General features: G+C 37.4%; 1 protein-coding gene across 3 annotated transcripts in view; it reads left to right on the plus strand.

Annotated features, from left to right (window-relative positions):
* Positions 1-22,201, plus strand: part of Bmper (BMP binding endothelial regulator) — a 237,833-nt gene that overhangs the window by 35,326 nt on the left and 180,306 nt on the right. For all 3 annotated transcript variants that reach the window (XM_058584443.1, XM_046460608.2, XM_046460607.2), the window contains exon 4: positions 19,996-20,078. In XM_058584443.1, the coding sequence (XP_058440426.1) occupies positions 19,996-20,078 (83 nt within the window). The remainder of the gene's footprint in view (positions 1-19,995; positions 20,079-22,201) is intronic.

The raw sequence follows: 22,201 nt of genomic DNA on the forward strand, positions 1-22,201 counted from the left end.
ACTCAGATGTTGATATGCTGCTGAAGCTTAGGCAAAGTCTTTTTTAGTTGTTCAGTTGTGTAAATAAGTGGAAGTAGGAGAACTTGAATCCCAAGAACTGGCTAACCATTTCCCATCATCTTTTGGGGTCTTTTTCTTTTCTGACTTCTCTCTTTCTCTCCTTCTCTTTCCTAGCACAGCTATGTTTAATTTTAACTTTCATTAGATAACCACTACATTAATGCATTACCACACCAAAACATTTTGCCAGGAAAGGGGAAAGAGAGTCCTTTTTGAGCCTAAAAAAATGCAAGAAATAATAACTGTCAACTGCTTAGAAATAATCACTGTCGTCAATGTATTATATCTTTCCCAGGCCTCTTGCAGTCATATATATAATTTTGTGTGTGTGCTTTTATTTGTATGGAAATGGAATGAAACTACATAGTCTTTTGCAGTTTGCTTTTTTAAAATCTCCAATAATATGACTTAGGAATTTTCCCAGGCCAGTTCATGCTTTTCCAGTTGTTTTATGGGTTCCATAGCATTGATGTGCAATAATTCATTTAACATCTCCCAGACGATATATATCTGGATTTAAGACTTTTCTAAGCAGCATGGAGGCCACCTTGCCATGCCTGCTGTGTGCCTACATGTGTCTGTGAAACTTGTGACCAAAAGTGGTGTGTGTTGTGTGTGTGCATGTGCGTGTGTGCGCTTGTGCGTGTGTGTGCATACATGCATGTGATAAGTGCATGTGTATGTCCACGTGTGCGTGTGTGTTTGTGTGTGTGGTATGTGGTGTGGGTGTGTGGGTGCATGCTTTAAATTCTAGTGGACATTATTAAAAGGCTACCCAAAAGGTAAATTTTCCTGTCCTATTCTGTTGAGAGTTTTAAAGTCCTTTCTCCCTAAAAGATGATACACCTGCCTGTAAAGCTTGCCAGATTCCCTTGTTTCATTCCATCCAGCTGATTGCCTCAATTTAGACCACCACATCCACACTCTTATGCCAGTTCTCTGCTTTTCTCTGTATCATGAGGGATATTTTCCTCCCCTCTTTCTGTGGGTGAGAAATGCTATCAAGAGCCTCACTGAGGGCCATCATCGCCCTTATGTTTCCCAGTGGGTTGTAGAATGCACCAACTGTTGTCAATAAATTGAGACTTGAATGATGCTGTCTTCACGGATTTGGGTTCAATACTGCAGAACTGCATTCACAGAATTGAACAAATTTGGAATACAGGCTAGATGAAGAGAGGGACAATGTTTTACCATCTGTTATTCCTAAGAATGATTTTTCTTTTGAGATATACTATTATTATCATCCTCATTCTTTTCATCATACAACACACTCTGCATTTGAAAGCCTTGGAAAAAATTCAGAGGCTACAATTTTTTTTCTGTTTGTTTTGCTAAATCCATATGGGGAAAGTACAAAGAGAAGAAGGCATATTATTTTTCTCTTTCTGCACTGTCTTCTTAAGAAATTTGGGCCATTTGAAGTCTCTGTATTAGTTCATAGTTGTATTTCTGCTTACTTCTATGTATACTTCTTCTAATTGGGCCACTTTTTAATTAAGTGCATGATTTATTTATGATTATGTGGAGCCTCACTTTATTCCTTTAAATAGTTACAGAAGTTTATCTGTATTGTGCATCAGTCATATAGGGTCACAGAGGTCCTGATAGGTTTTTAAGAGTCATTATCTTTCTTTATTCGAGGTCAGGCTGCTGGTTAGGCACACAGCTTCTCAGTGCTGATGCTGTTGCCACAGGAACAATAATCTTATAAGTTGGGATCTCCTTATGGTGTTCTGAAAAGTGTTACCTGCTTGTATCTACCAAGAGCTCTGATCTGGGGCTCACAACAGTCATGGGCACTTGACCTGACATTTCATGCTGTTGAAGCCCTGCTGGTTGAGAGGTGAATATCTGGAGTATTTTAAAGTCTTTTCCCCCTGTTATCTTCATGGAAGTACCAAAGCCAATGTTTCCCCCCATTGCTAGATACTAGGTTAGCTGGTTTATGCTCATCACTAGTCTTCACAGCAAGGAGGTAATTTCTTTATTTTTATAAATGAGGAAACTGAAGGCCTAGGGAAGTTGAATCATTCAGTTACCAAAGTATTAGTTTTCCAAAGATCAAGTGGAAGGTGTTCATGTCCTCAAGGAATTTGCTCTACTAGGATGCACAAAGAAACACCAGCCAGTGGGGAAGTTGTCCAGGGAAGGCATGCCAGAGTGAGGAGGAATAGGGAAAGAAGATGCTCAAGGGCCACAGATCTGGGAGATTCTGCAAGGTTTCCAAAGAGGCACCATATTTCTATTATCAAGTTAAAGCGACTCAGAGCCATAGAGGGATCAGAGCCATAGAGGCCTGGTCTGGAGAGGGTTCCCAGATGCAGGTCATGGTACACATGGAGGCAAGAAATTGTGCATAGACATTATGTAATTATTGCATCCCATGTCACCTAGGGAACATGTTAAAGTAAAAAAAAATTGTTTTGATTACTGATTGTTTAGGGAAGGGTCAGACAATAAAATGACAATCCTATCCTAATTTCTGCTTATTTTTTTCTGAAATAGATGTTGATATTAAAGAGAAGGTAGTAGAGTAGACCTACTTTAGGACAACTCAGATTTCTACAAGTATTCTTAGAAATTTTTTTTGTGTGTGTGTTTGTGTATGTGTGTGTGTTTGTGTGTGCATATGTGTATATTTGTGTTCTTATTTGATTTAATCAGATTGCTCATATGTTCCATTTATTCATTAATTCAATAAGTATTTACTGATCCCTGTGCCAGATTTTAGTGGGATAGTGCTTCTTACCAAATTGCTCTTAACTTTTGTGAAGCCAGAATATTCTTTCAAACAAAAAATAAGTATATTATAACTAATTCCTCTCAAATAACTATGTCAAAGTACTTTTGAGATTATTCTTATGCTAATAATGGTTATAAATTTTTATCCAAATAGCCTAATAACTGGGCAAAAGATTAATCTAATTTGAAAAGACTCAATATTGTTTGATGAAAACAAATGAGATCATTGGGAATCAAACAGACAGTTCTGGCAGCTTTTCTATATTTACTTGGACTGAAAATCATCTTTTAATTTGGGGTTCTTTCATGAACAATAATGTATTTGTTATCTGAATATATGTTTGTTATTAGAGGATCATAAATGAGTAAGGTGTGTTTCAAGCTGTATAGGTCAAATTCCGTTCTCTTTCTTCATATAGAACATGAAATATTAATTGTCCACAATACTTTGATGAAAGATAGAAAAAAATTAGTCTTTTATTTGTCAAGTGGGGTTTATTTTCTATAAGATCTCTTATCTTTGATTTCATTGTGCTTTCTCTTCTCTTTTGGTTGGTTGTGACCCCATGGCTTGCATTTTCTAATAGTTTTAACATATATTTATTTATTTATTTATTTATTATTGGTACTGGAAATTGAACCCAGGGTTGCTTTACCACTGAGCTGCATCTCCAGCCCTTTATTTTAATATTCTTTTATTTTGAGAGAGGTCTCACTACATTGTGTAACACCTTGTGAAGTGGCTGAGCCTGGCTTTGTGATCTTCTTGCCTCAGCCTTCCAAGTTGCTGGGATTCCCTGGTGTGCACCATTGTGCTCGAGTAGTTTTTAATTTTTATATTTTACTTAACAATTATCCTATGATGTTTTGTAAAATGAAAAGAAAGAAGTAAAACATCAGTTTTGCACACTAACTTCCAAAATCTGGCCAACCATTAGGGGCTCTGTTAAACAAGAATTAGCCACATGCATAGGGAATTTTAATTGGGCTCATTTGTACAGAAAAATTACTGACTATAGAAAAGAAAACTATGAATAATGGTGATAGTTTTGGTGATAGGTTGAACATTATTAGTTTTAGATTGTAATTTGTACAATAAAAGATTATGAATAAAGAGTCTTTTCTCCATCCTTTGAGAATGACCTGGAAGATGATCATGCCTTTCAGAATATTGGTATGAGGCTATTTTGGAGGGAACTAGACCCTTACCATCTACAGGAATAAACATTTTTAATAAAAAATCTTGTATAAGAATAATCATGCTCTCCGTGTTAACAGAGTAAACTGTCCTATTGTTTAAACATTTTAAGATGAAAAAGCTGAGTTAGCTGTGTGCCAACCTGGCTGTTTGCTTTTAACCAAACTTGTTTTGGCAATCATAACTGTGTATTGTCTGTTGCCTCCATAAAAGTGGTTCTTTCCTTAACTTCTGCCTTCCTTCCATTTAGACATGACCAAATTCCTTGATAATTATTTTATATTATCAGCCTGGATGATGGCTTGCCTCAGGTTTTGCATCCCAAATGAGTACAAACCCTCTTTTGGATCAAAGGTCTGTCAGTGGGATAAGAAGTAGGAGACCCAGAGTCAAGAGGACTCCAGAGATATAGCAGGGAATAGCATCTGAATGAGAGTTGTTTCAGTAGCCCTTGGTCTTGCTACCCTCTTCCTCTTCCAGCAATTTCAAAGGCCATTTGTAGGCAGAGATTTCTGAAGGTGACTGAAAACAACACATGGTTGAGGAGGCAGTAGTTTCTTACTAATTGGCATTTAAATTTAGGGGAAACCTAAAATTTAGTTTTTGATTAAATTTTTCTTTTATTAATTTTTTTCCTCTTCAGTAACCACAACTGTCATTGCAGCAATGTTCCAGGGAGACACTTTGTGACTTAGCTTTTGTAATTAAAAAAAAAAAAAAAAAAACTTTTAGAGACGAGGTTCTGCCCAGACTGGTCATGAACTTGTGGGCTCAAACAGTCCTCCTGCCTCAACCTCCTGAGTATCTGGGACTACAGGTGTGCACCATTGCCAGGTTCAAATATTTCTAAACAGATAATGCACACCACACTGTTAAAATGTACAGAAGTGTCTATAGTAAAGCAAGGTTCTCTACCACTCTTGACTTCAGATACGTTGTGTCTTTTCTTGGAGTCAACTTCTGTATAAGTTTATTGGGATCCTTCCAAGAGAAGTTTCTGCTGAATTTACTCCAAGCTGTTTTAGTGCTGACACTAACTTGTCACTTTAAACTTATCTTGGGAAATTACATTGACTCTCCATCATTGAGATACTCAGTTTGCAGTGTTGCTGTTATTTTTTTTTTTTACCAGTTTTTGGAGCTTTAGAGAATTTCTGATGCACTTCTTAATGAAAGTGTTAGTCTCTGGAATTCCTGCATATGTATTTTAATGATTTGATGTAAAATATAACTCAGTATAACTCATTTTATCTACCCAGCACCAGAAATTTGAGTGGGGGTCATTAATATGTTTCTAAAGACAAGAAAAAACAAAATAAAAAACAATAGGGATTTCTTTTTTTTTCCTTTTTCCCTAACTGAAAAAAGATGTATAAAATATTATAATTCCTAGATTGCTTACCCATAATACAAACCAGGCTATTTTGGCATTTAAATAAAAATGACCCTATTTATTTAAAAGGACCTTGTTAACATTAAAGTCATACTTTACAAAAATCTGCTTTTGTTGTTAAAAGTGGTAAGGAAACTTAAAATAGAGATCAGCTTTCCCTGTCAAATTTGCCTCAACCCATTTTCTCAGGGGTTTTGTTTTTTGGATTATGTAGGATTTGGGAAGGCAGTTTAAGTGGAGAGTTTGTGGTTGCCTTTAAGTTAGGAGATTAGATTTCTAAGGCTTGCCGCTGACTTTGGGTGCATCAGTTTTCATTTTCCTAAAGTGGGCCAAGTTGAGAATGTTCTTTGCTATGCACAAAGAACATTGTGCGACTCTGTTCTCCCTGTTATCTTCCATGTAAGTGCCTGATAGCCTTATCAGAACACAGCAGCCACCAGCCTCAGAGCTGCCTTCTGTTGCTGAGCTTGAGATTAATTTTCTATTGATGTATAGCTGGTTATGACAATTTATTTATTATTTCGTGGCTTACATAGATTAGGATTTTGGGCATACTTAGCTGGTCCTTTGTTAGGCTGCAATCTTGGTGCCAGGGAGGTCTGAGTTTCCTGAGTCTCAGAATCCTCTTCTAAGCTCATGTGGTTATCAGCAGAATTCTGTTTCTTGCAGCTATAGAATAGCTTTCTTATTCAATGCCAATAGGACAGCCCCTCTCTGACTTATAGACCCATGTTAGGGACTCACCTATTCATCAGGCTCACTTAGGATAATCTTCCTTTTGATAACTCAAAGTCAAAACTGATTAGGAACCTTAATTATACCCATATAATTTCTTCTCTTTTGCCAGTTAACATAACCTAACCACATATGACATTGATCAAATGCACAAGTCTGGCTCATATGCAAAGATGGGATTATACAAGGTAGATATTTATCAGGGGTTGGAAATCATGACTTTGGCCCTTTCTTCAGATCTCACTTTAGGCATTGCTTCCTGGCACCAATGGACACTTGCTGTAGAACTAGGCATCTCTTCTCTTCACTAGCCTTTGATTTTCTGGTGTTCCCAGCATACTGGCAGTTCTGTAAGGACAGTGACTATAGTTTTCTCAGCCCTGCTACCTGTGCCTGGCATATGCTGAGTACCCACTGAAGATATGTAGGAAGAAGGGGACTAGAGAAAAACAGGACATAAGGGGCCAAGGGGCCAAATTCCAGTCTTTTTAGTTCAGTATGTGTCTTCAGTATTAAGTGTACATTTAATGTGTTATTACTGGCTTCCTAAAAGTTGGGAGAGAATGATAGGGAGAGCATAAGAAGGGATAAGTAGGAGTGAAGAAAATGACTGAATGCCTGTCAGTCAGTCCTGGGCTTTTACTGTTTTCTTTTTTCCATTGAATTTTCTAAACTGTAAAAACAAAAATCCTTACAACCACCATGGTCTAAGTGTATTTTCACCTGGCAGTGGCTGTTGAGTATTTTAGTGCTAATTGACCTAGTGTTCACCTAAGTGTAATTTTTTCATAGGTGCCTCATTGAATAGTGCAAAATTACTAGGTAATATTCTGCAATTATGATTTCAGATTTCCTAGGTACCATCATTTTTATATCATACCTGTTCTCTTTTTATATCATTGTGTAAAATGCACCCCTAACTTGGCTTGGGGGTTTCTGCAGGTGTTTTTAAAACAATACTATGCCTGCTTATAATGCCCCTACTCTAAAGAGTAAACTGCTTAGCACTTTCAGATGGTTTTCCCCTTACTGTCTTATATTACATTTCATTGTAATATAATATAATATAATACTTTTCTCAACCTGAGAAAAGTAAAGCTAGGTGTTCTGAATGGGAAGTTGGGGTACAGCATCAGAAAGCACAGGAAAGGAATGATTTGATGTAAAATATCCTGCAATCTCTCTAGGTTCTCTTTTAATTGCTGTTTAAGTTTGGCAGCTGTGAAATTGAAAGCTTGTCTGTATATGTGACATGTTTCTACTTATGAAGAAGCCTGAGTGTCCAGCTAGCTATATTAATTAAAAGTATTATTATGCTGCGATGGTAGCATTCCTTCTAGACTATCAAAGAATAGGCTCACAATCTCTTCAGAAATTGGTATATATTTTTATTTCTTTTAACATCTAATGTTCTAGATCCCCTTTTGGAGAAGAATCTCATCTAGTGTGTATTTGCTTAGAAGTCTGTCTGCTGAAGAGGCTGGTGTGTAATAGGACTATATGATAATGAAGGTGAACAAAGCACATTGGTATGTTTGTGAACTTGAGTGCCTTCTTCATTCAGGGTGAGCCTGTTTACACCAGAGCCAGCTCCTTATGTTTCCAGGAGTGTGGTGGTTAAAGGCTCATGATGTTTATCTGAAGACGTGCTTGGGCATCGACCAGCTGTGGACGACTATGTGAGACAGCCCTCTGACAGCCCAGGAATGTTTGGGCATTCTCAGAACCCATTCTTTGAGCTTCTGTTTTATTGGGCCCTGGGGACTGTGGCAAGGCCACCCTGATGAGGCTGTGAATGCAGAAGCAAGGATAATAACTTCCAAGCTCCAGAGGCAAGGCCATACTGAGGTGCTAAGTGCAAAAGCCAGAGTCATATATTCGTATTTTTATTGTGAATTGTACAATAAAGATTCTCAGTTATTCAAAGAATGAAATGAAAGGGGAAAGGACTTGGAAGTAGATATGGAATAAGTTGTTGACTCTTATCACTTCTAGTTACTTGACCTTTACCTAGCCACTTATTTCTAATCCTTGGTTTCCTCTTCTCTAAAACATAGAGGCTAGACCAGATTTGTGGATCTTAAACCTACTTTAACCCCAGAATTGTCACAGCTGCTTGAAAATATTCAGATACCTGAGACCTGCTCTAGACCATTTGAATCATAATCTCCAATGAATGGCCCCAGGCATTTGCATTGATTTTATTGTGGCAAAATATACATAACATAAAATTGACCATTTTAGCTTCTTATAAGTCTACAATTCAGTGGTATTAGGTACACTTATGAATGTGGTACACCTGTTACCATTCTTTTTTTTTTTGTTACCATTCTTTTTCAAGAACTTTTTCACAATCCCGAGTTGAAACTTTATTTTTTTATTTTTTTTTTTTTTTAATTTTTTATTGTGGGTTGTTCAAAACATTACAAATTTCTTGACATATCATATTCCACACTTTGATTCTAGTGGGTTATGAACTCCCACCTTCACCCCATACACAGATTGCAGATTCACATCAGTTACACATCCATGAAACTTTAACAGTAACTCCCTCCAGCCAGTGCCTTTTCTCCGTAGAGAGCCAGTTGTTAAGTATTAGCAGCACACCACTGATGACATGCCAGGTATTTGGTATTTTTCTTCTTTTGAACAAATGTCATTCATTTTCTGGTAACATCTATTCTACTTTCTGTTTTGATGCATTTGTCAATTCTAGCTACCTCATGTAAGAGGAGTCATGCAATATATGTCTTTTTGTGTCTGGCTTATTTTAGCATAATGTTTTCAAGTTTTTTCCATGTTGTGGCATGTATCATAATCGTATTTCTTGAAAGACTGAATCATAGTCTACTGTATGTATGTACCACATTTTGTTGATCCATTTGTGCTCTGATGGACATTTGTGTAGTTTTCATTGGGCACCTGTACTCTTAATTGATCCTGGAACGCTTGTTCTCTTGGTTAAATTATGTGTTTTTGTATGCCAGAGTTAGGAGAAGGAGGACCAGTTATACTGTAATAACTGAAAAGATGTGATTGCTCTTCTTATGTAAGTTTATCTAGGTATATGGGATAAACAGCAGGGCCTCTGATGCTAATAAATACCCTGAACTCTAGCCAAATGTTCATGTTCTTCTGTTAGGAAGGTGAAAGGTTTTACAGAGACAATAGCATCTAATTTTAAAATAAATACAAGTCAAATATACCTGATCCAAAATGCTTGGAAACAGAGGTGTGTCAGATTTTGGATTTTTTTTTTTTTAGGTTTAATAATTTTTGAATATATATGAGATAGATCAGGGATGGTACCCAAATGTAAACACAAAATTTATTTTAGATTTTATATATAAATTATACACATAGCCTGAAGGTAATTTTGTACAATGTTTTAAATGCTTTGTGTGTGAAACAAAGTTTCATGGTGTAAAATTTCCTTCTTGTGGTACCATGTTGGTGCTCAAAAAGTTTCAGGTTTTGAATTTTGGGAGTAGGGATGGTCTATCTGTGGTTCTGTATGTTGATATGCTCGAGTGTTTATCTTTGCAACTCTGTGCTCACTGACAGCACATTAATAGTTTGAAATCAACTGTGGTAGGAGTATTTATACCTTGGGATTAGAAAATGTAAAATCAGAGCTTTTTCTCACTACAGAGCCAGTTATTAAACATTAGCAATACGCCACTGACTACATGCTGGTGTTTCATATTTTCTTCATTTTAACAATTTAACTAACAAAACAAATACAATTTAGGAAGAAAAGTCTTTGTTGATAAGCTAAAATTAATGAATCAATGATTCCTCTCAGATTCAGAAAACCTGAGACTGAAGGTCCAGCTTCCACCTTGGCTTGGGTGCCGAGTGGGCGACGTGTGCCATGTGGAGATTTGTCCCTATTCCTCTCCCAGTTTCATCACATGAGTCAGAGATTGCTTTTTTTTTTTTTTTTTGCCAGATATTTGGCAGTCTGTGTTAGGCTTTTTTCCATAGGTTAAGGTACTTGTCAGTTTTGTCCTGTTTCTAGAATGGGTGAATTTTCCCTACCCATGTGTGTTTCAAACACATCAAAAATCCCTCTCTGATTCTGTGGCAAGAGACCAGAGGGGCACCACACAGCTTCCCTCAGACTGTGCAGATATGGTGGCCTGTTTAATCAGAGGCCTCTTCTGCTGGCCACACAGTTCTGACATCATCTCAAGCACAGGAAGATTAGCTTAAACTTTCTAGAAACAAGCCCAGGTAAAGGAGGTGCGGATAAGAGGATGAAGATGGGTGGTATGCATCTGCATTTTTATAGCCCCTAGGGATACCCTTAAGTCCTTGGACTGCTCCTTGGCAAATGCTTCCCAATATTTAGGGTAAGACTTGGCAAACATAAGCCAGCTTCATCTGGCAGTGAGAGAAGTTCCTGAATGATGTTTGGATCAAACCTGATCTCCCATATAAATAATTTTTTAAAAGGTATGAAAAGGAGTGATATCAATAGAGGTATTCTGCAGATATAGACAAGCTTATTTCAAAATTAACATAAAAAAGCCAAGAACCCAGAGTAGCTGGAACAATTCTGAAAAAGAAAAAGAGAATAAAATGGGTCGAATCAGTTTACTTATAATATGACTACAATAGTAGCTGCTGAAGTAATTAGATATAAATAAATAAACAAAATAAACCTGGTATATGTGTTATACATAATATAGATATCAAGTCAAATTAATCACAGACTTAAATATGAAATGTAAAACAAAAAGTCTAGAGAAAGCATGTCAGAGAAAATATTTGGGATCTAAGGTTGGGCAAAACATTTTCAGACTTGACACAAAACCATAAGAGGAAAAATTGATAACTTGAATATCATCAATATAACACACATTTGCTCTATGGAAAACTTTGTGAATAGAACAAAAAAATCTAATTAGAAAATGGAAAAAAGCTATAACTAGACATTTCATCAAAGAGTATATATAATGTATGTTGATATGCTTGAGTGCTTATGGCAATTAATCACATGAAAAGATGCTCAATATCATTAGCTATTAGGAAAATGCAAATCAAAACCACAATGAAATATCACTATTTACCCATCAAAATGGCTAAAAAAAACCCCACACTACCAAATGTTACTTAAGATGTGGAGAATCTTGTACATAGCTGGTGAAAATGTCAAATTGTTCTGTCACTCTGGAAATTAGTATGACAGTTTCTTAAAAAAACAAAAAAACATACACTTACCATATGACTCAGCAATTGCATTCCTGAGCAGTAAAACAAAAACCAGTGTGCACGCACAGTCTTATACACCGATGTTCCCAACAGCCTTACTTGTATAAGCAAAACCCTGGAAGCAACCCAGATGTTGTTGAGTGGGTAAATGGTTAAACAAGCTATGGTACCTCCATACTAGGGGATGCTGCTCAGCCATAAAAAGAACAAGCTATTGATCCATGCAACAACTTGGATGGAGCTCAGAGGAACTATTCTGAGAGAAGAGTCAATCTCAAAGACTACACACATATGATTCATTTAATAGAACATTCTTGAATAACAAAACTGTAGACATGAAGAGCTGATTAGCGGTTGCTAGGGTTTAGGGATGGAAGCATACAGCAGAGTGAGTGTGGCTATAAATGAATAGCCTGAGGGAGCCTTATGGTGCTAGTGTAGTTCTATGAGTTGATGGGTTGTAAGAGTCTACATATGATAAAACTGAATGGAAACACACACACACACATGTATGAAACTGGTAAAAATCTACATAAGCTCTGTTTAAATCTAATGTAAAATCTATATTAGTAGATTTTATAAGTTTCCTGGTTTTGGTATTGTACTGTGGTTATACAAGAGGTTAACACTGGAAGAGGTTGGAAACCTCCCTTCCTTCATGAAACCTCCTTTCCTTTGTGAACAGAAAGTCCATGTATCTTCTGGTGAATCTATTTTAAAAATGAAAAAAAAAAAAAAAGAGGCTGGGTGTGGTGGCACATGTCTGTAATCCCAGTGGCTCAGGAGGTTATGGCAAGAGGATTGCAAGTTCAAAGCCAGCCTCTGAAATTTAGTGAGACCCTCAGTGATTTAGCGATTTAGTGAGGCTCTGTTTCAAAATAAAAAAATAAAAAAAGGTCTGGGGATGTGGCGCAGTGGTTGAGTGCCCTGAATTCAATCCCTGGTGCCCCCCCCCCCCCCGGGGAGAGAGAGAGAGAGAGAGAGAGAGAGAGAAAGAGAGAGAGAGAAGGAAGGGTAGTAGTTCAACCATCCCCAAGAACACTAAAGGTTACATCATGTTATGTATTCCCAATATATAAAAATCACACAGAGCATTGCCTTAATCACAGAGGGATTATTTCACATGTGTGCTGTGTATGACTTATTTTTTATGATCATCAAAGTGATATTTACTGATGTTTAAAAATTACTTTGGGAAAACTGAGGATTCCATTCATGACTTTTTGTGAATTGTCACTGAAAGGCAGCATGCCATCTCCTCAGGGTATTGTTTTTCCTCAGGAAGCCACCACTGTCTAAGTTCCTTCTGTATACCCATAGAACCCACGTAGTTCATGGGTTTGGCGTAAGACAGGCAGAGCGGCTGCTTGACTGGGACAAAGTCATTCTACTTTTCTCAACCTTGATTCCTTGTTTTAACAATGTAGGGGTAAAATGTTGTCTGTCCTGTGGGGCCTTCCATGAGAATAAAATTGAACCCTAGGCAAAAACCTCAAGTATAATGCCCCACCTGCAACAATAGGCAAGGATTTTAATTTTCTTTCTTCTTTCCCATTTTGCCTATTGAAGATTTTTTTTTTCACATAATGTTTTTCAAAAACAATTTTTGGAACTCATCTTTGGGAATGGCCTGTGGTGACATTTTCCTGTCCACATTAGAAGGTCAGTCTGGGGGCTTGACGGGACAGTCACTCATGGTTGTGTTACTGGTTCTCTTTATCTTTGCTTAGTGCCAGCTCCACCTGGTTCCTTCTCCCTTGCCTCTCAGGAAGCAGTGGGTGCTGGCTCCCTGACAAGGGGCTGCTGAGGGTGGCGTGGCTGCAGCAGGGTGATTCTGTCCAGTGAAAGGAAGAAGGACTCCCATGTTTAGAATTATTTAAGGTTAGAACAGGTCAAGTGCAAGAATGATGGGTGACTGGTTTGTATAAAGAAAAAAAGTTGCAAGTATTTTTCTCTCTTGCAGTTTTATTTCATTATATTAATCATATTTAAAAGTTCCAAAGCATATTTTGTTCAATAGAAGCCAAATTCATTTGTGATTCATAGAATCTATTTTATTATCTTGTATCAATGCCAGATATTGAACATATTATATTGACTATGAAGTTATGAGATCATAAGGCACTATTTCATCACTTTGCTGTCTCTAAGAAATATACAGATCAGAAATACATGCAGGTCATGTGGTGGTTTTGTGTCCCTTTGTCCTGGTGAAGTGAGCTGGATTTGCACTATGCTCATGGGCTATTTCCAGGTATTTGGGCTTTAGGCATTAAAAAATCATCAAAAATTAAGTAAAATTGCCTTTTTTCCATTTTTATTCTATTGTTGATTATTTCATTTTAATTGTATGTTGAATTCCTAATTGGAATACAGAACAAGAAAAGCTATGAAAAGAATGTGTGGTGAGGGGCATACACTACTCTTTTAAGAACTCAGTTCATGAGCCTGATTTCTTCTCTTGGGATTGAGGAAATGGTTTGGCTATAAAATTCCCATTAGCCCAAAATAAGCAAAATTGCCTGCAGGATTCATGGTAGGTACAGCCTTAAAGAGTAATAAAAGCCTGTTTTAAATGAACTCTTAAGGACACAATTTAAGCCCTCAAATGGCTAGTCAGATTTTATGTTTATCCCTTCTGATTGTACTTCCATATGTTTTTGGATAACAGTGTCTGAAAAGTGGTTCATTAAAAAAATTGTATTGGGCTTGGGGAATTTGGGGTTTATTGACCAAGTCCAGGGGTAGGGGTACCCCATCAGGGCACCCGGAAGCTTGGAAGAATGGCAGGCCTGTTTGCTCTCTTTCCCTACGTCATATGGCATGAACTGATTTCAGAAATGCCAAGTTTGGTTTAATTTAAGTAAAGATGACTGAGTGCTAATCAATACAAAACAAAACAAAAACAAACAACAAAAGAGAAGTAGAAACTAGTGGTTTGGGGACAAAGTGGATTTGGGGAAGAAAAGTCACCTTTTTGAAAATTAGCTTGTCTGAATTTTTCCAAGGTTGTTTTACTTTTCTGGAGATGAAGGTGATTTGGGCCTATGTGCCCAAGAGGAGAAGATGAGAGGTCATTCAGAGAATGCTGTCTTCTCTATGTTCTATTTCTACAGTTTGCAGGAATGTGTGTTGGTGCTTGCTTGCTATTTACTCCCAGTGAAATTAAACATTTATTAAGTGCCTGTTACATCCAAAGTACTGCAAGGGACCTGGAAATTCACATTGTGCATGGAGAAAGTGCATGGAAGTATGACTGGTCAGGGAAGTTTAAAGCATGATTTCCTAGAGGCTGTGACCTTGAGCCAAGTCTTGAAGGATGAATTAGGCAGATGAGAGCCTGGATGACCTCTGTGTCCCTATGGGGGCTGGGAGGAGATGGAAGGAATGGATGAGATTTGTTTTTTTTTTTTTTTTTTTCAAGAAGGGACAAGCATATGCAAAGTCGTAGAATGAGATCTTCTGACCATATTTGGTGAAATCCTAAGTGCAGATTATAGGCAGTGGAGACAGTTTGAGTTTGGGAGAAGAGGTGAGTTAAGGTCAGGCCTAGGAGCTTGTATAATAGGCCATCCATGTCTTTGGGTTCTGTTCATGTGAATTCAACCATCTGCAAATTGAAAATATCTTTAAAAAACTGCATCTGTACCGAATATGTATAGACTTTTTTTCCTGTCATTATTCCCCAAGCAATTAAGTATAACAACTATTTATATAGTAGTCACATCATATTAGATATTTTAAGTAAGCTAGAGATGATTTAAAGTATGTGAGAGGGTGTGTGTAGGTTATATGCAAATATACACCATGTTTTCTGAAGGGAGTGTCTGTGGATTTTGCTATTCTCTGGGGTCCTGGAGCTATCCGTTATGGATGCCAAGATGTGACTGGATATACCAACAAGTTTTAATTTTAGAGTAAAGGTCAGTGGTTTTCAATCCCAGCTGTACATTAGATTCCTTTTCCCACTTCCTATTTCTAGAGATTCTGATCCGATTGGTCAGGAGAAGAAGGATTGGGGGGTTGGTACATAGTCTACATCTCAGCCAGGCTGAGCACCATCCGTCATTGATAGAATTCGAGTTAGCAAATGACATAATAAAATTTGGACTTGAAAAGGCACATGCTGGCAGCTATTGGGGAGGACGACTTGAAAGATACCATCTTTACCACACCAGGAAAAATATTCAGTGAGCTGTTGTAACAGTCCAGGTGAGAAATAACCTGCAGCTTATCTGAGGCCAGAATGGAGGGAATGGAAAGAATTGGAAGAGAGTTTTTAAAATGTGTGAGGGGGGTTGAAGAAGAAAGGTGTGAGAGAGGTCGTATAAGATAAAGACCCAGTGTCCTTTGATTATGCACTTCGGAAGAGAACTGCAGCCTGAGAGGATAAGTTTCATGGGGATGGTGGATGGCCATCCCACAGTAGCCAGGTTGCCCATTGAGAACTTGAACATACATTCAGAAGCACGCAGGTTCATTGAGAAAGCAACCCCAGGAACCATGATGGTGTTCTAGGGATGAGGGAAAGGACTCCAAATGTAGATTGGGGACACACTGTGAGGGACTTTGGGTAAGCTACCGGTGATGATAACTTCCAGTTCTTTGCTCTAAGGCTCAGGTTAGCATAAGCAGTGACAGGATTTAGACTAGAAGGGCGAAACCAGGCACATTTAAGACTTGTTCAAAGGCCAGTGCCATTTTTTATGGTCGTGATGATTTTCAACAGTTATTTTAACAACAGAATGATGAAAATGTGTGGTATTCTCTCTCCCTTGGGATAATGTGGCCACTGCAAAAGGTTGCAACTAATAGGAAAAATGAGTTTTATTGTTTAACTGTGGATTCAATTAATTTGTCTTCTTCCTGTTTCCATCGCCATGTGTTTTCGGAGATGACTGGTTGACTAAGCAGAGCTTCTCTACAAGAGCATGTCTGCTAAAAAATACCATGAAGTTCTTCTTCACTCTGAAAATATTTAATCTAAAAAGAGCCCAAATGCATATAAAAACAAAGTATTACTAGTTTAGGCTCATTTTTGTATTTTTTTAGACATAAATGAAGATTATTGAACTCTCCATGATGGTTTAAGTCAGTATTTCCTAATCTTGGCACAATTGATATTTTGGGCTGGTTAATTCTTTGTTGTGCCTTGTCAGCTGTTCAGTAGCATCCCAGGCTTCTACCCCACTAGATGCCTGGAATATCCCTAATCCTCTAGTTGTGACAACCAAAAATGTCCCCTAACATAGCCAAAAGTCTCTGAGAGGGAGAAGGGGTGAGAGGCAAAATCTCCCTTGGTTTCAAACTACTGGTTTAAATATAGTGTGATTTTATCAGAAAATAACCACTTCTTCCTTCTGTAGTACTAATGGTTTTATTGAAACTTGTGGAATCTCAAAAGCTCTTTGATACCAGAGGAAAAGTGAATGGGTGTTTACAAATTTTCTTGTAGAAAGTTTATGTAAATATCATTTAAAAAAAAAGGTTATGGTGGAGTGCACCTGTAATCCCAGTGGTTTGGGAGGCTGAGGTGGGATACTCAATAGTTGGAAGCCAACCTCACAAACTTAACAAGGCCCTAAGCAACTTAGTGAGACGCTGTCTCAAAATAAAAAATAAAAAGGGCTGGGGATGTGGCTCAGTGACAGAGGATTCTATAACTATTACATGTAATAATAAAAAATGGGCTTACATCATTTTGCATAGTCTTTTAAATTCAATTATTCTAGTAAGTCATCTTTATTATATTTTTCAAAGTATCAGTCTGCGTTGGATTGGAAAAACAAAAATAAAACTCGTCTTTCATGATAGGCAGCATGAAAACTCTACCTGGATATATGGTGGAAATTTTTCTTTGCCCCTCTTTCTATTCTGGCCAAAAAGAGAGTTAGTATATTTTGCCTCTGAGGCTTAAACAAAAAAGGAGGGCAAGGTTTTATGTGTGTACCCTGTGATCAACATAAAGTTGGTGACAAATAGAATTTATTACAAAGAAATTTACCTTATAGAAAATAAGAGGTGAGGGCTGGGAATGTGGCTCAAGCAGTAACGCGCTCTCCTGGCATGTGTGGGGCGCTGGGTTTGATCCTCAGCACTACATAAAAATAAAAACAAAGATGTTGTGTCCACCAAAAACTAAAAAAAAAATTAAATAAATATTAAAAAATTCTCTCTCTCTCTCTCTTTAAAAAAAAAGAAAAAAGAAAATAAGAGGTGATTTACTTCTGGAGTATATTTAAGTTTTTATTTGATTACTTACATCTTCATATAGTACTCCTTAGTGTCTTTCACTAAGATAACATGCTTATCTTTGAACATGAGCCCTAAGAGTGGTAATAACCTTTCTTTAATTATCTTATTTCTGAGAATCCTTACCTATGAAAGCTCCTCTGATCCCTGATGTACCGCAGTCTCCATAACTAGCTAATGCTAGTGAGGGTAGGGGAGGAAGGAAAAGGCGTGGATTTCCCTTGCTGTGGAGATTTTCCCAGATGTTTTTGAGTCTTTTTAGTAATTCAGAGTCATCCATCATTGGAGGAAATCTGTTACTTTGATTCAGGTTTGATAGATTGACGTATGAACAAGGGCAGTAAAGCAATGAAGCACTTCACAGTCTGACCTTGGTCTGATTTTCCAATATTGTTGCCCAGTTTTCTTCAAGTGTTAGAATATGGTGGAGGAACGATGCTTCGGATGGACGGTTATTTGAAGCAGAAAACACTGTTGGGTTCCCTGTACTGTGGACCACTTGTTCCAATCCCTTTAGATTCCTTTATCCCATTTAGAGTGGAATAATCCAGAGGCCCCTGTGCTGCTCTTGGAGCCCTTTGCACATGACCTGGCATCGGTTAAGAACGATCTTTTGGCCTGCACTTCCTCCCTGGGTTGCATGGGTTTTGTACAACACTTCCTTCTGAGTAAAAATGGCAAGATCTTTGCCTGCTCTATAAGCAGCAAAAAAAAATCACCCTTTCTTTAAGTTTTTTAATCCAGATGATGAAAATATATAGCATATTCGGAAACTCTACTGGCAGACTTGGCAGGCGTTTCATATGCACTTGGACTTAACATGAATTGGATTTGGTTCTCTGATTTCCCTGCCTCCATCTCTCAGAACAAGTTATTTATTATCTGAGTGAGTCTGTGTTAGTGGGTCAGACATGCACATGGCACGTCGATTGTAAGTGTGCTTGTTTGCTAAGATTTATGCTAGCCCCAATTGTTTTATATTGGTTTTCATTGTTGAAAATTTACTGTATTCATCCTTGGTTTGGCGTAAGAATTTGTAGTGTGCTAAAATTTCCTGTGGTTGAATACTCTATCTCCGTAACACTTCATGCAAAGGAAATTAAAAAATATATAGCGAAAGCATTTCCCTAATATGTTTCCAATCAGCTGTGTACTTTAGTAATTTGATTTGTAGGAACTAGAGAGAAGAGTATTACCGAGCTCTGTTCAGTCATTCATAATTCTTTGGGAATTTAGATCATGGTTCTGAGTTTATGAAAACATCTACTGAAAATTTCCTAAGTCCATTATTATTCTGCTTCTATGCATTAAGTTTTTTGACCACGGCTGTATCTAAAACGACTCATGGAAGAAAGTGATTCTTTCCTCTTTGAAACAGAATGGAGGATGATTAGGTATCCAGAAGTCATTGCAACAGACAGGCAGTCCCTTTGATTTCTGTATTATCCCTTCTATGTGTTCTTTTCTATACTTTTTGGGTTAAACATTCTAAGCCTGGTGGGCTCCTGAGACTACAGTGACTGTTGGCATAGCCAATTGCACCTTCCCAGGAAGTATAACCCTCAGTGTGGAAGTTGCTTGTACAAACTAAATCAAGATTGAGGCTTGTTCTTCACAACATTATTTCTTTGACTTTATGCCATTATTTATTTGAGGAATCTCAATTAAATGAATTGTTCCCTCTTTGGAGCCTCTCTGGTCTTTTGACTTCTTTTTTTTTTTTCTTTGCCAATGAATAAGTATGACTTTTATTTTGGCCAGTGAGTTAACATATAGTAATCCATACATTGGCAGTTTCAGATATATTTAATCTAATTCATTACCTAAGAGTAAAATAAAATTGAACCAGGGAACCATAGCTCTGCGAGCTAGGAGGTAAGCCTTGGAAGGTTTTATCCGGTGAAGACAGTAGTTCTTATGTATAGAATTTTGCAATCAGTCTCTCTATTTTAGTTTTCTGCTTTAAGTCCCTGCCACATTTGAAACTTCTTTCTTGATCTTCAGCAATTTTGAGTTCCTTTGCTCTCATGTAAGATCACCTTTTTCACAGTGCTGCTTTTAGCTCTGGTATTATGAGAAGTAATAAAGTATGAGAACTTTGTTAAGCATAATAAAATCATGCATTTTGGCCAAGAGAGTTCATCGATCTGTGATGTTTCATTTGAAAACACAGTCCATGAATTAGTGGATTTAGTAGTCAGAGAATTAACCTAAGTGGATGCCAAGTAGGTACTTAGAAGGCTTAGCTGTGTCCTGGGAAAAAATAGCCGGGGAGCTGATGGTCCCTGGGATTACTAGTCTTATTGTAATTAGATATAACTTCTTTTGCTCCAAAGATAAAGGAAACACATGTTCATTTTTGGCCTTTCTTTTTCTTTCTGTGTTTCCCACCTAGGTTGCACCTATGAAGGAAATACCTACAACAGCTCCTTCAAATGGCACAGCCCAGCTGAGCCCTGTGTCCTGCATCAGTGCCAGGTAATGTCCAGCTTTTTTTTTTTTACTCACCAGTGAGAACTCCACAGGGTCCTCCTTAGCTCCCCCTTCCAGACCACACAGAATAAAACCCTCAAATGAAAAACAAAAAAGATAAACAAATGAAAAATCAACTGTATCCTTGTATGTATTTTACTGTGACATTCACCATAAGAAGACAGGTACAGGAGGGACATTGTATAGGACTTTTTTTTTTTTTTCAGAAAATACACAACAGAATTGTCCACCCTTGCTAAACGGTGCCTGGAAAAACTGCAGGAAGATGCATACATTCTTGGGGAAAATTCATGTCTTCCTCTGAAATTATCTTTAAGCAAAACATGAATTCCTCTTAGCAGAAAAGAGGTATTGTTAGATGGGATAGGTTTTCCTTCTTTGATTTAGAAAGATTTTGAGCCAGAGCCAATCCATAAACTGTATTAAATAGAAGCAACTGGTACACTGTAACCTCGATGATTTCAACCTGACAAATCCAAGAGCCACTTTTTTTCAGCAACCAAGGGGCCCACTGTGGCTGATGCTTGCTGAATTCCAAAAAGAACAGTAATTCCATATGGCTCTAATCCTCACAGGTATTAAACACAGAAAGATGAACCAAAGGGAATCATAGAACTAAAATTTTAAACTGCTTTTCTTATCTTTAAAGAAATACTCTGATAAAAAATAATGCTCATTTACTTTTAATATAACTTAGAAATTTTCTGTGGCGAAGATGCTATTAAGTCATTGTATCCCAAATCCCATTTCATAATCTCAGGAAATGCATTTGCATTGAAAGGAGATTAAAAGGTGAGAACCACAAGAGATATTTCTCTCTGATCTTATCTTATGCATATTGACATTTAGTTTATGAAATATGAATTTTATATTAACATGTTCTTATTATATGCCCACAGCAAGCATGTTCATTCAAAAGACCTTCAGTTATTTATTCATCTTATTTATATAGTCATTTGTGAAATAAGCAGAAGGTAAGACAGCTGTGAATGATAAATTAATTATGTCAATAAATATTTGTTGAATTTTTACACTAGTTTATAAATTCAACCAGCTTCATGATACAGAGATAAGAGCAAAGAGTTTTAATAACACCAAAAGCTGACATTTCTTACAAACTTGCACCACTTCACCTCCACCTTGTTTTTTGATCAATGTAATTTTCACTCTTTGGCAGGGTGTTCTGGAAGCCTTGGTTGAAATGTTGGTTAAACAGGATAACTTTGCAGTCTAGTATAACATTTGTGTACAACCATCCCAGGTCATGTTGATCCTGAAGTTGCTTGTATCTAAAGATTTTCCTGCCTTTGAATGAAGACCTTGTTTAAATTAAATGGAGGGAGGGAATATTTTGTTGCCTGAAGAATAGATTACAAGCCATTATCAGTTATTAACATTAAACCTTCAATTGCCTATCATCTCTGGTTACTAGTCACTCAACAGGCTGCAGATAATTGATGCAGGAAAATCAAGTTATTATGGGAAGTCCGGAAATGCTGAACTGCAGAGTGGCATGCAGAAAGGGGATGTTACCTGCTGAAGATCAAATTTGTCTTTCATCTTCCTGTTTTAAAACTTTGCCTAAGCCCTGCTGGCTAGTGTGATGTCATTTCATTCAATAAGCAAAAAGGTGCAGGATCCTGTGAAGGAAGCTACATAGAGCTGTTCCTTTGCTCAGCTCGAATCTTCCCACTCTGCCACCTCTTGCTTCCAGTCTTTAGGGGTTGAGACCTCATCAAAGGATGCAGGAAATGATCTTCACTTCTCAGGCTAGTCTTCTTTTTTCTCCAAAGAACAGACACAATTGCAAACTCTATCCGAAAGCTCTTCTGAGGGCACAGAATCAGTTACAGAGGACACAGTGTAGGACAGTAGGTGAAATACAGGCTCTGCTGCTCACATAACTAGTTACTTAACCTCTCTTACTTCACTTATACCCTTTATAACTAGAACTCTCTCATTGGTGGTTAGAAGCAATAATCGAGACTGTCATTAAAAATGCTCCTGGTAGATGCCTATGTGTGGTTACAATTAGAGTCCAGACAACAGTGAGTTCAAGGATTTCCTTAGTGTCTGAGTTGAATTTTGCCTCCTTTCTTATATCCTCT

The sequence above is a fragment of the Marmota monax genome, unplaced genomic scaffold (assembly GCF_021218885.2).
Source record: "Marmota monax isolate L192 unplaced genomic scaffold, Marmota_monax_Labrador192_F-V1.1 WCK01_AAM20220418_F8-fsc00107, whole genome shotgun sequence".
Taxonomy (NCBI): domain Eukaryota; kingdom Metazoa; phylum Chordata; class Mammalia; order Rodentia; family Sciuridae; genus Marmota; species Marmota monax.